Genomic DNA, 13937 nt, shown 5'->3' with positions numbered 1-13937 from the left:
GTAAAGAAAAAGTCTATGCGTATACCAAAGAGGCTGCCACCACTTACTAGTTTTAGAGCAAATACTGGTAATACATACATAGAATAGTCAAATGGCTTAACTAACAGTAAGCTAACAAAATCCTAACAAAATCCAAGATAATTAATCTTCAGTCACACTAGAGCACCCTTACCACTTGCTTTGCCTTTTTCTACTGTACTTAAGAACAAACAAACATAAAAAGTCAAAGCATGTTTGTTTCTAGTACTTTCTAATATAAGTTCCTTAGCAATTCATGGTGTTGTTCCACCCCAACCCTCTCCAATTCTGCATGAAGGCATACAACATCAATTGTATACTGCCTATATGAAATAAAAGCCCAGGTTTCCACCAATCCACACAGGTCTTACTTTACAAAGAACAGGTATGCTTCCTGGCTGCAGGCTCACGTGTTTAAGAATCAAATATTTAAGGTCACAGCTTGTGCTACTACTAAAGGCATGCAGTAGTCTAACCCTTCAAAGCTAAGGCAAATGCCAGACTTCGGGTAGATTTGGGTTTTGGATTTTTAATTCCCATGCCAACATACATTACAGGTCAGAGTAGTCAGATTTTTAAGTCCAGCACAGAGAAGGGTTTGCATATGCAGCAAAAGCTAAAATTAAAAATTGCCCAGTAACTTCAATTCTATGACTTCTCTTTGCTGTATCTTTGCCAAGTCAGAATTACAGACATCTGTGAAAACATCAGTATGAGTGCAGCATTTTTGGAAAATTTTAGCTATTTTGGAAGAGATCAACTGTTTTGTAGAAGGTGGCTGATGAAGAAGGCAATTCCCATCCTGATATTTTAAATAATAAAAATAAAACTAAAGTTGATCATCAAAAACTCTAGAACTGGGTAAGCTGCTGCAGAAGTCAGCTTTAGGGTACATTTGGGTAATACTTTACTTGACCTAACCACGATAATGACTCCTGAAACTGCCCACCTAGGGCTTGGCAGAGCTTGGTCAGTTAAACTCATATTACCCCATCAACCCAGATCCTACAGAGCCTGGGCGTGCCTCGCTCTTTTTCTCTCTGGTGGGAATAGCCGTGGTTCAGACCATAGGAACTGACATGCTTATATCCAGGCATCTAAAGAAGGAGGTAATCCTTCTCCTACCAGGGAAAAATCTCACAGGGCCGGTCCAGCAAGGCTGGAGAACTGACGGCTCTATTGCACTCCTGTTAAAAAAGATTCATGACTGATGACAAGAAATCGAAGAAAGCAGAATACGGAGAAGAGAAATTGAATATAGGTAGAAGACTGGAGAAAACAGTACCAGAAATACCTGGTGAAAGGAAAGAGTTTACAACAGAGGGAAATGGACAATGCACATGCCCACCCTGTAGAGGCAAAAGAAAGTAGTTAGAAGGCAGGCTTAGAAAATGATAAACCAAATGATGGATCTGAATTGTAGATAAATGAAAATAGGCAGAAAGCAGAAGGATGTGATCTTTTATTGAACAATTCCCACCCCAGACACAGACACAGTACAAAGATGGATCCCAGCATCACTTCTTGTCATTGCAGCACACTGAAACATGGTGTGCAAGAAAGGCATTTTATTCAAAGCCTAATAGCTGGACCACCCTGGTCCATATTCATCCAGACACTGTCATCAAGCTGTTACTTTCACCTTCAACCCAGATAGGTAGATAGTTCATATAGCAACTATGAGAGACTATTTAGTTTTGTGGTTGTTTTTTTGTTGTTTGCTTATTTAAAGAGGAAGAAAAAAAAAAAAAAAAAAGATATCACTTGATGAAGAGCTCCTTGAAAGATTATATTTGCAAAGTCATGCAGAAGGCAGTAAATATCTAAGCTGACATTGTCCAGACAGCCTAAGTATATTAAATGGAAAGTTATAATCCTCATGTTTAAGATTCAGAAAAAGATGGCTTAATATAATTGAAATTACTTCTTTAAAATACACAAACGTTTGAAGCAACTTATGAAGGAGAAGCAAGCATTAATCTACACACTGCTTCACTCAGCAAGAACTAGGTCAAACCCTAACAAAAAAAAAAAAAAAAAAGGGGAAATATTTTTCTATACAAACGCGATAAGTTCCCCTCTTCTTTCTCCTGTAACAAATAAATGAAGCTATATGTCAGCTACTTTTCAGAAAAGAGGAACTCTGCCAGTGGTTTTGATTTACAGAGCTAACTTACTGGAAATGTTAAAGCTTCACACAGGAAATTGTTTCTTCACTTTAATCTCAACAAAGTAACAGATTTTCATTTTTAATATTCAAGTAAGTTGTTTTAATTTCTACCAAAAAACATCTACTACTAAAAAAATCATCAGTTTATATTCACATACATGAATATGTATCATCAAGACCAGCCAAGACAGCGCACAAATTCAAACAGAGATGATGTCATAGCTTTACACTGGATTCTGGTGTTAATTTTTAAACTCACCTAAAATCAAGTGGCAGAAACAGAAAGCATCTGAAGATCCCATTATTTTTGCTTGGATTTTGCTGTCACAACCTCACTTTCCCCAACCAGTTAAGCAGCAAATGCCAATGAAGCCTCCACTGCAAACAGTAGGTCCTTGGCTTGGTTGTACATTTAAACTTGACCACTGGAAACTAGTTATATACCTTATCCTTAAAATATAAGTGCTCTTCTGATTACTTGAGATATTCAGAACAGAGCACAGCAAGGAACGTGGCATTTTTGTCTATTTTCATAGAATCATAGAATAGCTCAGTTTGGAGGGGACCTTGAGCACCAGCTCAGGCTTCTCAGGGCCCCATCCAACCTGGCCTTGAACAGCTCCAAGAATGGGTTAACCACAATTTCTCTTGGCAGCCTATGCAAGAGACTCACTACCTCCTGAGGAAATAACTTCTTCCTAACACCTAACCTAAATTTCCTCTTTTTTAGTTTAAAGCCATTCCCTCCTTGTCTTATCACTATTAGGCCACATAAAAACTCAGTCCCCTTACTGCTTATAAGCTCCCTTTTGTACTTTACCAAAACTTAGTTTTCATATTAGCCTCTCTCTGACCGACTTTTCTTTTAATATATTTCACATCAAGTTGGAGAAGGGATCACCAGAAGAAAAGAACAAAGCATGCAATCCAACTGCCATTCAAACAATAGGTACATGCCTCCACCTGAGCTACCGCAACTCCAGATCCTTGCATAACCATTGCCTCACATATGCACACAGCTACCTCTGCATGAACACAGTGGTACCAAGCCAGGCTGAAAGTCTTGGCTGGAGCTAGCTCTCTGCTACTATTCTATTTAAACTTTGTAGACTAATCTTAAAAAATTTTTCTCATTTACGTCTTCCTTAACACCTCAAAAACTGCTGTGAACTTCACACGAGAGATGGACTTTTAAGAGTCCGCACAAATCCTGGCATTTAAGTCCAACACACAAGTGGCATTAGTTTCCTATTTCTCCCCATTTAATTACTCTAGGAAACAATGAACCTTCTATCTTTTTATCTCTCTTCTGCTAAACAATCCTATACAGGAGCACTACTTATTTCCAGCCTCTGGCACTGCTATCTTATGGCAAGTGCCAGAGCTGAGAAAGCATCCAAAGGAAGTGCTGTCTCAGCACTACAGAACGCAGCTGTGTGAGGCACTGGGAAAGAAGAGCACCTTCATCTCCTCCTGCCTACCTCACCCACCGGGGGGAAGTGATGGAAAAGCAGCACACGCCTAAAATTCAGCTGGAAAGTAATCTTTGTCACTTTGTCACAACGGAGTATACCAGACCTAAGTTTCTAATATTTCATCAGCTGCACACGGCTGCCACCTCCTGGCACGAATCTGAAGTCATCCCTAAGAAGTGCAGCTTCAGTGATCAACACCGCAGTCTTCAGGGCAGCTGCAGGCAGACCCAAGCAGTTCTCTGCAATACTTCTTTCTTATGTGGAGTTCCCCTGCCGACACGATATCCTTCTCTTCATAGAGAAACTAAACATTTATTTTCTGTCAAGCACGTCAAACAAGTGATGATTAAAATAATTACTTAAATAAATGTGGTTAACATTTTAAAAAGCTAAACACTCCAGGCCATGGTTCAGCCAACCGTCTGTCGGCAGCTGCTCCTCCAGGATGGGAAGCTCCTTGAGCCCAATTCAATCTTGGTAGACTGCAATAATGTTTTTACCTATCTACTGCTTGCAAGAACTCATCTCCTGCTGTCTTGTATCCCGTGCCTCAGAAAGCTTCTGTACACTGCTGGTCAAGCAGATACCATCTGCCTGACTTGCTGTAATTAGTATGGGATTTCCTTACATACCACTATTAGCCAGAAATTTGCTTCCATTTCCAGAGGTGCCTAATGGAAAGCTGCACGTGGTACCTACTCCAGGCATCTTGTCTGAATCACTAATCAGCTTCCATATGGAAAGAGACACCAGTCAGGCTGAGCTTAGAAGTATCACTAATGGTCAAATGATACCACATCAAAAATGACTCAGGAGCTGTGGAATTGTTTTGCTGTTGATCTCAAGACCAGGTATTGCATATGCTGTTTCTAGCAGCATGATCTTTGGTGATACCTCTTTCTGGAGTGCTAGCTAAGCATCTGGAAATTGCATTTAAAGGACAAAAATGACAAAATTGGCACCAAAATATAAAAGGAAACCAGGATTACCAGTGTCTGCTGCTAGACAGAGCTGAGATATTGTAAATCACTGTTGTAATTTCTCAGGCTGGAAGCATCTGACATTGAATGCAGCTGTCTTCTTGGCACAGAACCGTTCAACTCTGCCAAATACATATCCTTAATGACAGGTTGTCAGGCAGTCTGACATATCACAGTGTTTAGTAAGTTCATCCCATTAACTTCAAAACTTGCTGTTGACATTATTGTATCAGATAGTTTGGCTTCAGCTGCCTTCAATAGCAGGTCTCACAAACATTTCTGGGAGTCCTATCCATTCATACTTTTTTTTTTTCCCCCCAATCTAGAAAGCACCTGCTACCTATTACTACAAGTAGTTCACTGAAATTTTCCAAGAAGAGCAACAATCCTTGAAGATTGTTAGTACTTCCTAAGACAGAAACTGTTTTTTACCTAAGATTGTTTTTCCCTATTCTAGCACAATACAACAGTAGACATTCTGGTTAGCATAACTAGGCTCCATTGTACTTCCCTTCCCTCCCCACACTAGCTACCAAAGCTTTCAGATTGCCAACAGAAGTTGTCCTTAAGAATTGAATCATTATTCTTTAGGGCTTCTGTTGATAAGCAGTCTCAAACACAACAGTACTTGCAGCCCTAAAGTGCTAAGTATTGACCAGAATTTACAGACAAGTGGCTATAATTGTGTTGTTCGTCATTTCCATAGATCACCTCAAAACAGAGGAAACACTCAGAGAAGCAGGTTCCCATTTACCTCAGTTGTTCAGACAGCGTTAATTTTGTTCAGATAAATGTTTAAAGTGCATTCAGAATAGCACTAAAATCTCCATCTAACTTGAAAAACAACACAACCATTACCCATAGGCTGAAGATGGGGAAATACAGGATGAGAAGTCAATATGGAAACAGATTAGCTACTACTTTCATTTTTGTATCTAGCAATGCTATTCCCACATCCCACTGGGCTGACAAGGATCTATAAGCTTACTCACAGACCACTAGGAAACTTAGGCCAAATACCAGCAACATTTTTCAGTTGTTTTGTTTTTGAACCAGTCTGCACTAACAATAGAATGTTCTAAATACCTAGAGCACATCTAGCAAGCATCAAACAAGTTTACCACCTGAAAAGTGAAGTTTTCCCAGCATACAGCTACATACTGACCTGATGTTCAGCCATGACAGCATGGGAGTTGTGCCTCCACCAACAATCCACACAGTGAAGAAGACAATAAGGAGAGTTGTTGAGAACATCATCTGATGAGCATAGGTAGCAGTATCTCGTATGGCCAGAGCAAAGGCCATAGCTCCCCTGAGACCTATGTGAAAAAAAAATGAAACAGAGCTTCTGAAGTGCAATCATGCCTTCATAATACAGCATCTTTCCTTGCTTTTCCAGACATACAGGCTTAAAGTGATAAGCAGAAAGCAAGGACTTCAGAGTACTCTCATAAGAGTTTTGACTCCCTCAGTTTCCTTGATAAATTATGCCTTGGGATGATTTAGACTGTAATTTGCTGAATCCACAAGCGCTAAGGATTAAGTATTTTCATAAATTAATAGGAAAGAAATGCAGAAAAAAAACAAGTTGTGGACAACAGCAAAATAAATTTGGAAATCAAGCAGCTCCCTGAATCTAAGTGAAAATGCACACTTATTCAACACTTGAACTGAAAATACTCCATTCCCAACAGGAGGTAATTGTAAGCTGCCAGCAGCTGTCATTTCAAGATGTCACTCTTCTTAGACAATACACTTTCATAGAAAGTTGAGAGATACATGAGAGCATGCTACAGCTGCCAAGTCTCCTGTTAAGGAAACCCACACGTTTGCAGAACTACCTCCTGCTTTTAAAATCCACATCTTACGATTTAAAAAGAATTATTGCTTTACCAAACATTTTTGCTCTTTTACCTGAAAACATCATCATGTGTTGAAAATTCCAGCTGATCTTATGCCTTCTGCCCAGATTCAGCAAGAAGGAGAGGGGGTAGATGTGTGCAGCTCTGCCCAAAAAGATCGCAATCTGTTCACAGCTGAGGGTTAAGGATTTCACCTTCCCAGGGTTTAAAACACTCTTGGGCACCTGGCTCTAACATGAAACTTCTGTTTTAATGAGAAATTTATGCAACAATATCAAGTGTCATGCTATTCTTGTCTACATAGAACAGACTTTCACCAAACATGTGTAGAATGAACTCACTGCACCGAATGCAGACTATTAGAACCATGTGTTTTTAATGAAGTTAAATTACATCTAGTATGAGGACCATCAGCTGTGCAAACAAAAACTAAAATACCACATTTTAAGCAGCTACCATCTCCAACATGAGATTGCATTTTAGACCAGCAGAAATGCAGCCCTAGCAAGAAAGAAAGTCAATATAAAAGACCAGCAAGTGTCCACTATCATTGCTCTTACAGATGCAACGTGACCTACCAGTCAGTGGGCATTTAAGAGATCAGAGAAACTACAAAGATGAATTAAAAAATAATCATAATTACTTATCCCATTCCACAAGGCATTAACTCAATGGGGAAAGCAGCTGCTAAGGCAAAATGTGGGTGCTAGTACCTTCATCCTCCTCAAAATTAAAAGTTACACCAGAGGTAACAAAAGTTAAGTGTTGTAGTATAAAGAGATGTGAAAAATGCAATAAAAGTAGGTGGGCAGGAAGAGAATAGAACAGAAATTCTGAAGGGAAACAAGACTGATGGCATAGCTTGAACAGAGGACAGACGGGTATAGAAAAAAAAACAAAAGAATTACAACATTCAGCACACCAGACAACTTTTCATCCATGTCTTCAACCAGTGGTCACAGGGCTCCAGAACATTTCTTAACTCAGAAAAAACAGATGTGAGGATGTGGAACATTTTTTTCAGTGTTTCAGAAAAAAAGTAAATCATCAAAGAAAAATAAAGATAAGTGCAATAAATCCCTAGTAGTAGTATAGATATGAGAGAAAGAGTAAGGTGGAGAAAAAATAAGCATTCTGGAATAGGCTGCTTTTATGCTTTCTGAGTTTTATCTCCATGGCACAGAGGCCTACTCCTCAGTAGGCAGAAATCAAGACACGAACCTTCGTGTCCATCATTTCAGTCACACTTTGAACTGCTCTGAATTTTCAAGCCCCCAGGAATATAGTGAAGGAATAAGTATACAATCTGTTTTGAAAGGGGGCATGGGGAGAGAGGAATCTAGCAACTCCCAGCTTATCTGAGGGAGACTACCACCAAAGTGCTCAGTTCTGAAACAGTTGAGAGCCAGGTAACAAGTCAGCCAGTGATGATGGGAACTGGATACCAGTTTGAACAAAAGGCTGAACAACAGCATTACGAGCACTGCTTGCCATCAACAGCTGAGGCACATATTTTTGTCTTCTCCACTGACAAAAGCAACAGGAACGATTTTTCTTTTGGATCAGACTGGTGAAAAATCAAGAAGAAAAGTTTAGAAGTCAAAACCTTCTACCTCTACCTTGTTTGCCCTGACAACTTCTGCAATCTCTTACTCACAGAAATCCTAAGCTATTTCTCCATTTATATAAACTGACAAGCTCACAGTGCTTTCACCTATGCTGTAAACATCTTTAGAGGAAAGACTGGGAAAGAGCAGAGGGATGAACACCTATTATTCCACTTGTTACAAATTACTGTCAAGAATCAAAGAGAGTTTGTATATTATTTCCAGTATCAGTCTTGGTATTAAGTTACATCACGGCACTATTACAAAGCTTTCTCCAGCCTTAAGAACTAGATACCAATTGTGGGAATGGAAAAAAACAGACTACAATGTAGATTCCTCTCTGCAGTAATTCAGGACTGCTGAAAGTTGAAGATGCATTTCAGCTCATAGCCACAACACCGTGCATGCTTAACCGTCATGATGCAACATACTTTTTTGAATGAATAATGTCTGGAGAAGAATAAAAGTTTTGTGTCTTCCTTTCCCAAAAGACATTAACACTTGATTGAGATACAGTGAATAACAGACCAATCCAAGCACACAGCCCCTCTCCAAAACCTCTCCCCTCCTCATTCCCCCAGCTTCTCTTCTTTTCCACTCCACTCACTCTTAGATTCATCTAGTATAACATTTCCAGGTGGGCAACATATACATTTGAGATGAGAACAGGTAAAAATCTGAATGTCATCTGTAAATTCCTTACGCCTTAGGAAAAACAAGCAAGCAGAAGATATTAAAAACAAACAAAAAAAGCAACTCAAATACTTTGCATTGGTGAACTATTCTTCACCAAAAATTCCCTAGTATCCTCATCCATCATTTTACCTTTAGATTCAGTGTTTCTCCATATCTGTGCAGCAGGCGCTCACATTTCCCAAGTAAGTGACTCCCTTTGCCTATGCTGATAAATGTAGCAGATACTGCTTCTCCCTTCTGCTGATACTGATGTCTCCTAGTTAGGAAGGAAATTTGCAGGTCCAGTGTTGAAAGTTCCTCTGTGCTACAGCTACGTGGAGGAAAGCATATTCACTTATATGTTGAATTTACACGACTTTTTGTACCCACTCAGATGCAGAGCCAACAACTTTGTGGCAGAGGCCTCAGGGCTTTGATATAAGGGTTAATTAAATATTTTCTTAGACTTCTTGTGTATGCAAGACACAGGTACACTCTGGTCAACCACCATTTATTTGGTCAGTGTAATTTAGTTGATAAACCTAAAACGCAGCACCAGTCTACAGGCACACATGAAAATACAGAAGCCTCAAACAAACTGAAAAAGGATACAAAAGCTCCAATGATGAAAACTGGACTGAATATATGTTTCTGGAAAGTAAACAGTGCCAAACCCATGTAAGAAAAGATGAAGTTCTCAGCCAGGAAATGCAATACTTCAAATAGCTAAGGAAAGAAGAAAAAAAATTACATGTTAAAGGCCAAGCAATAAATACTATTTTCAAAATACCAGTACACAGCACTATAGCAATACAATGTACAAAAGGTGAAAGGATCTTGCCTGCTTAGTGCGACTTCTTGATTCAACTGACAAGTTATTATACGTGTAATGTGCCTGAGTAATTCCACAGAACAGGACAGCCACTACACCTGTGAACAGAATTACATGTAAAAAATCAGTCTGTTTACTATGTGAGCACAAGATATTTTCCTTTCTCCAGTCCTATTAAATTACCCTTAACCTTGAGATTTTATGAACCTCATTTTCAAACCAATGACGGGGCTGGGCAAGCTGGGACACAGATGCTTTTAAGCCAAATGAAAGCTGCTCTTAAGAGCTTTTACTGCACAGTGAGTTCCATCCTCTATGGCATTGTACAGAATATAGAGAAGCTTTAAGTGCTAACATCGTGTTTCTCACAGGAAGGTTTAATGAGAAAGTGCATACGTGGCTAAGATGGGCAGGAGCTCTGTCTTAGTGTGCTCAAAGCCACCAACTCACCAGTAAATCCACAGGCTTCTGCTAGCAAGAAAGTGCTCCAAGACATTAAGAAGAAGAGAGCCGTTTCCAGCAGAGGGAAGCAGTGTAACTTGGTAAACTTCGTCACGTTAAGTCATTTGTTAAGGGGTCACAAATAAAAGAAACCCACTGGTCCTTCAGCTTCTCTCTCTACCTAACATTTGTGAAAAGTGCTTTTATGTGCTAATAACCAATGCTAGTCCAAAAACATTTTTTTTTTTGGCATGAAAAACATCGATTCCATTGTGATATTAAGACAAACTTCAGAATCGAGGTCTCCCTTTCAAGTAATTAATTTTGGATGTGCGTGCTGCACAGCTGCAGCATAACTCACCTTTTTCTAATAGCTTACTCCATACCACATTTCCCTGTAAAGTACCAGCACAGAAGGGATATATACTCAGTGTTCCATTCAGACTGGTTTTTTTCCTCCCAGTATATTTTATTTTTAGATAATAATTTGCACACGTATACACACTGGTCACCTTTAGATAAACCATAAAACGCATCCAGAAGTGTTTCATTTACAGGGCTGATCTCAACTACAGAAACCCTGGGATGAAGCACATTTATCAGAATTTTTCCACTCAGATTTGTGGAGAAGTCTTTTTCAGCAAGTTTGGATATTTCTGCATTTTTAAGGTAAAACAGATATCCTGCCTACAAAAAGATTTCTTCTCCCTCTGTTGATACATCTTAGAGAAAATGCCAGCTCAACCACAGCACGCTCAGCATTTTCAATGGGAAGAAAAAACAAATTTATCTTCCAAATGAGAGAACTTGAATAATGTCAAACATACAGAATTAACAGTTCACGTAGGTAGCAAATAGTGAAACAAGTTTCAGCTGCCTTAAATACAGATCTCCACATACTTCAAAATTTTTGTTCCCATTTATGGGTATTTTTTTCCCCTTTCTCTCACTATTTTGGCAACAAATAAACAGCACAGCTTACTATACCTCAGGTGTCAATAGCTGTGCACAACTGTACAGGGAGTTACAGAAAGAAAGAACGTGCTACAGGAGTGGTAGAGAAACCTCTGCTCCTTCTGAAGGCTGATGGCTAGCAGTCTTTGAAATCCAAGCAGGGCAACAGCAAGAGACCAACAGTATGGAGACTTGCAACAGCAAGATGTAGCACTCTCCCTGTCCATAGGAAGGCAATCAGCACCTTGACAGAGACATCAGGGCTGCACCATCATTCACCGCTCCTCCCTATCTATAATACAGCTGCATCCAGGGCTCTCTGTGGCATTACACAATCAAAGCTAATGGCAACACAGCTACTTGGGGAGTCGTGGTTCAGTACATTAAAAACAATGAGGAGCACTACTTTCACAGGAAATTCACAGGCCCTGGGAGGTCTGGAGCTCACAGCACTCTTTGTGATTCTTGCAAGAAACATTCAGTTGGCCCACAAGACTCAGTGGAAGCAGTCTCCCATGGGCTTTGTCACAGAATATGGTGTTCACAGCTACAAGTGATTAACACCAGAGGCAAACAGCTGGCAGCATTTCAGTGGTTAGCACAAAGCACTCCTGAGCCTGGCTACCTGCTCCCCACCCACACTACTGCTTCCTGTTGGCATTCTGCATGGCTCAGAGGAGGGAAGGGCTCTGAAGCACATATTCCAGATGCAACTTCAGACACAACCCTACTTTGCCAGAAGGCTGAAATCAAAACAAAAGCCCAAATCATGATCAGAAAGTCTCTGTGACTGCTGGCATTAAACAAAACATAAAACTCAGCATTTTCTAAACAGCTGTTACTCTCCACGTGGTCCTTCTCCTACATAATCCATCTCTCTGCCATTTTTGAAGAGATACAGTTATACCACATGGATCACTCCTATCTCCCAACAGACTTATTGTGTAATATCATACTTCTGAAGCAGCAACAATCACTCAAGTAGCACTTACAACCCACCTTCCACAGAAGACTTAGATAATCCCACTACAAATTTATCCCAGTGCCTGACTCAAAAAGAATTCATGTATTTCCTTAGCAACTAGACAGTCACGTCTTTTGCTCCATGGGAGAAGAGGTTGAAGGTTGATCTCCTGAAGTCAGAAAAGGGCCCTCATTAGAGCTGATTCCTCATTTCCAGTCTTTTCTGGCAGCCTTGTGAATCAAACTCTTTTTTTCTCTTGCTACTATAGTGTGAACAACCATATCAAAGTAATTTATTAAATTCAAAATTAAGACTTGTGGTTGTCATTCTGGAGGAAGAGGAGGGTGAAAGAAAGGAAAAGAAAAAAAATCACTTATTTTAATTGACCAAATTAAAGTAACACTTCAAAATAATTACTTGTTTTCTTAATTTGAACATTAAATCAAAGAGTTTTCTGTCTTTATTTCTTAGACGTAGCATTTTGGCTTCACTTCATTCTAGCCAGGCAGATTCTACAATTTAGAAAGAAGATACCAAATAATGCAATACTTTAAATGTTATTAAAAAAATAATAATAATAAACAAAGGCTTTGAGGACAAGACAGTTTGCAGAAAGACAGAACAAGTCTAAATATATTGTCTGCAGTGTACTTGCAAAAAAAGTATTCTATTTTCAGAGGACAATGCATGACTGCATGAATGCCCTTTGCTGGCAGAGAGGTATGCTGATGGGTACTTCACAGCTATGACAGAGCTACAGAACACTCTTGGGAGTAAGGTTCTATTAACTTCACTCATGACTGAAGTTACAGGTTCTAACTATCAAAGAGTAAAATGCACATTCCCAGTTAGTTTCTACATTATTGCACACCATTAAGTAGTTTTCCAAAATAAAATAGTAAAAACTGTATAATTAAGCAACAGTTTATGCATTTTTATGCATTTATTTTTAAACCAGAGGCTGTCTTGTGAACAGCATCCTTCCTTCTAGTCTCATAGCACCCTCCTGAGCAAAGCATTAAAAACAGCAAGAACCAATTGCTGCTTTAGAACATGATTTTACAAAATGGATCTGAAAGTATTCCAGCTGCAATTAGAAGCTGCTCAGAAAGCCAAAACCACAACAACAGCATTTGAGCAGCTAGACCCATAGGTGGCCAATGGCTTAAAAGCCAGTTTAAGAATCATCATTTTGGGTCACATCAACTGTAGAACAGTGCAACTGGAAGACAAAACACAAAAGCATCACAGCACATATTCTTCCTTATAGCTGAAAATTTTCCATTATGCGGGATACAATCAGGCAAATCTGAGTGGTGTGCCTGTAACAAGATACAGCTGAGATACTAGTGCTTAAGATAAAGAATCACTGGTTCATTATTATTGTGCAAAATATCACATTTTACCCCTTCTAGGTCAATTTTCAGAAGTCTAGGGTGATCAAAGCAAGCTGGGACACATAGAAATGTTGTTATCCTTCTTGGTCTAAAAGCAAAAAAAAAAAATTGATTCTTTTCCCCTCCAGAAGAACCACCACAAACTTAAGGTTTACTGCCCTAGCCCAAAGCAAAACCCACACAGATTGCTCTCTGAGTGCTTCAGAGTTCTGATCAAACTAAATAAATGTCAAGAGAGCAGGACAGGTCATGCAAAGCACACAATGTCATGATGTTAACTCTGACAGAGGTACAGTCTTTTCCAAGCTGCTTGACAGGAGATTTTCAGCAAAGAGTTTGAATGAGAAACACTCAGAAAAACCTCATTAGGGTTAAAAAAAAAAAAAAAAAAAGCTGTCACAGATTCTGCTGAAGACAGAACAAAACACCAGTTATCTTTCAGTTACCTTAAAAACTGCTTTTCATAATTACTAAAACTGAATGATAGGTCACCTATTTAGAGCCTCTTATTGACTTTAAACCTTTTGGCAGCACAGTGCATACAGTAACATCGTTAATACAC

At 39.3% G+C, this 13937-nt stretch overlaps 1 protein-coding gene across 3 annotated transcripts in view; it reads right to left on the bottom strand.

Moving 5' to 3' along the window:
* Window positions 1–13937, bottom strand: part of SLC9A7 (solute carrier family 9 member A7) — a 78623-nt gene that overhangs the window by 28152 nt on the left and 36534 nt on the right. For all 3 annotated transcript variants that reach the window (XR_014880423.1, XM_085213382.1, XM_085213375.1), the window contains exons 8-12: window positions 10070–10170; window positions 9629–9717; window positions 9400–9513; window positions 6558–6669; window positions 5809–5962 (exon numbers count right to left, since the gene is read on the bottom strand). Coding sequence is in view for 2 of the 3 variants with exons in the window: in XM_085213382.1 (XP_085069508.1) it covers window positions 5809–5962; window positions 6558–6669; window positions 9400–9513; window positions 9629–9717; window positions 10070–10170 (570 nt within the window). In the remaining variant the exon portion in view is untranslated. The remainder of the gene's footprint in view (window positions 1–5808; window positions 5963–6557; window positions 6670–9399; window positions 9514–9628; window positions 9718–10069; window positions 10171–13937) is intronic.

Source organism: Meleagris gallopavo, chromosome 1 (genome assembly GCF_905368555.1).
Source record: "Meleagris gallopavo chromosome 1, MGAL_WU_HG_1.1, whole genome shotgun sequence".
NCBI classification, from domain to species: Eukaryota; Metazoa; Chordata; class Aves; order Galliformes; family Phasianidae; genus Meleagris; species Meleagris gallopavo.
The sequence above is the reverse complement of the archived record's forward strand: the minus strand, read 5'-3'. Positions and strand labels throughout refer to the sequence as shown.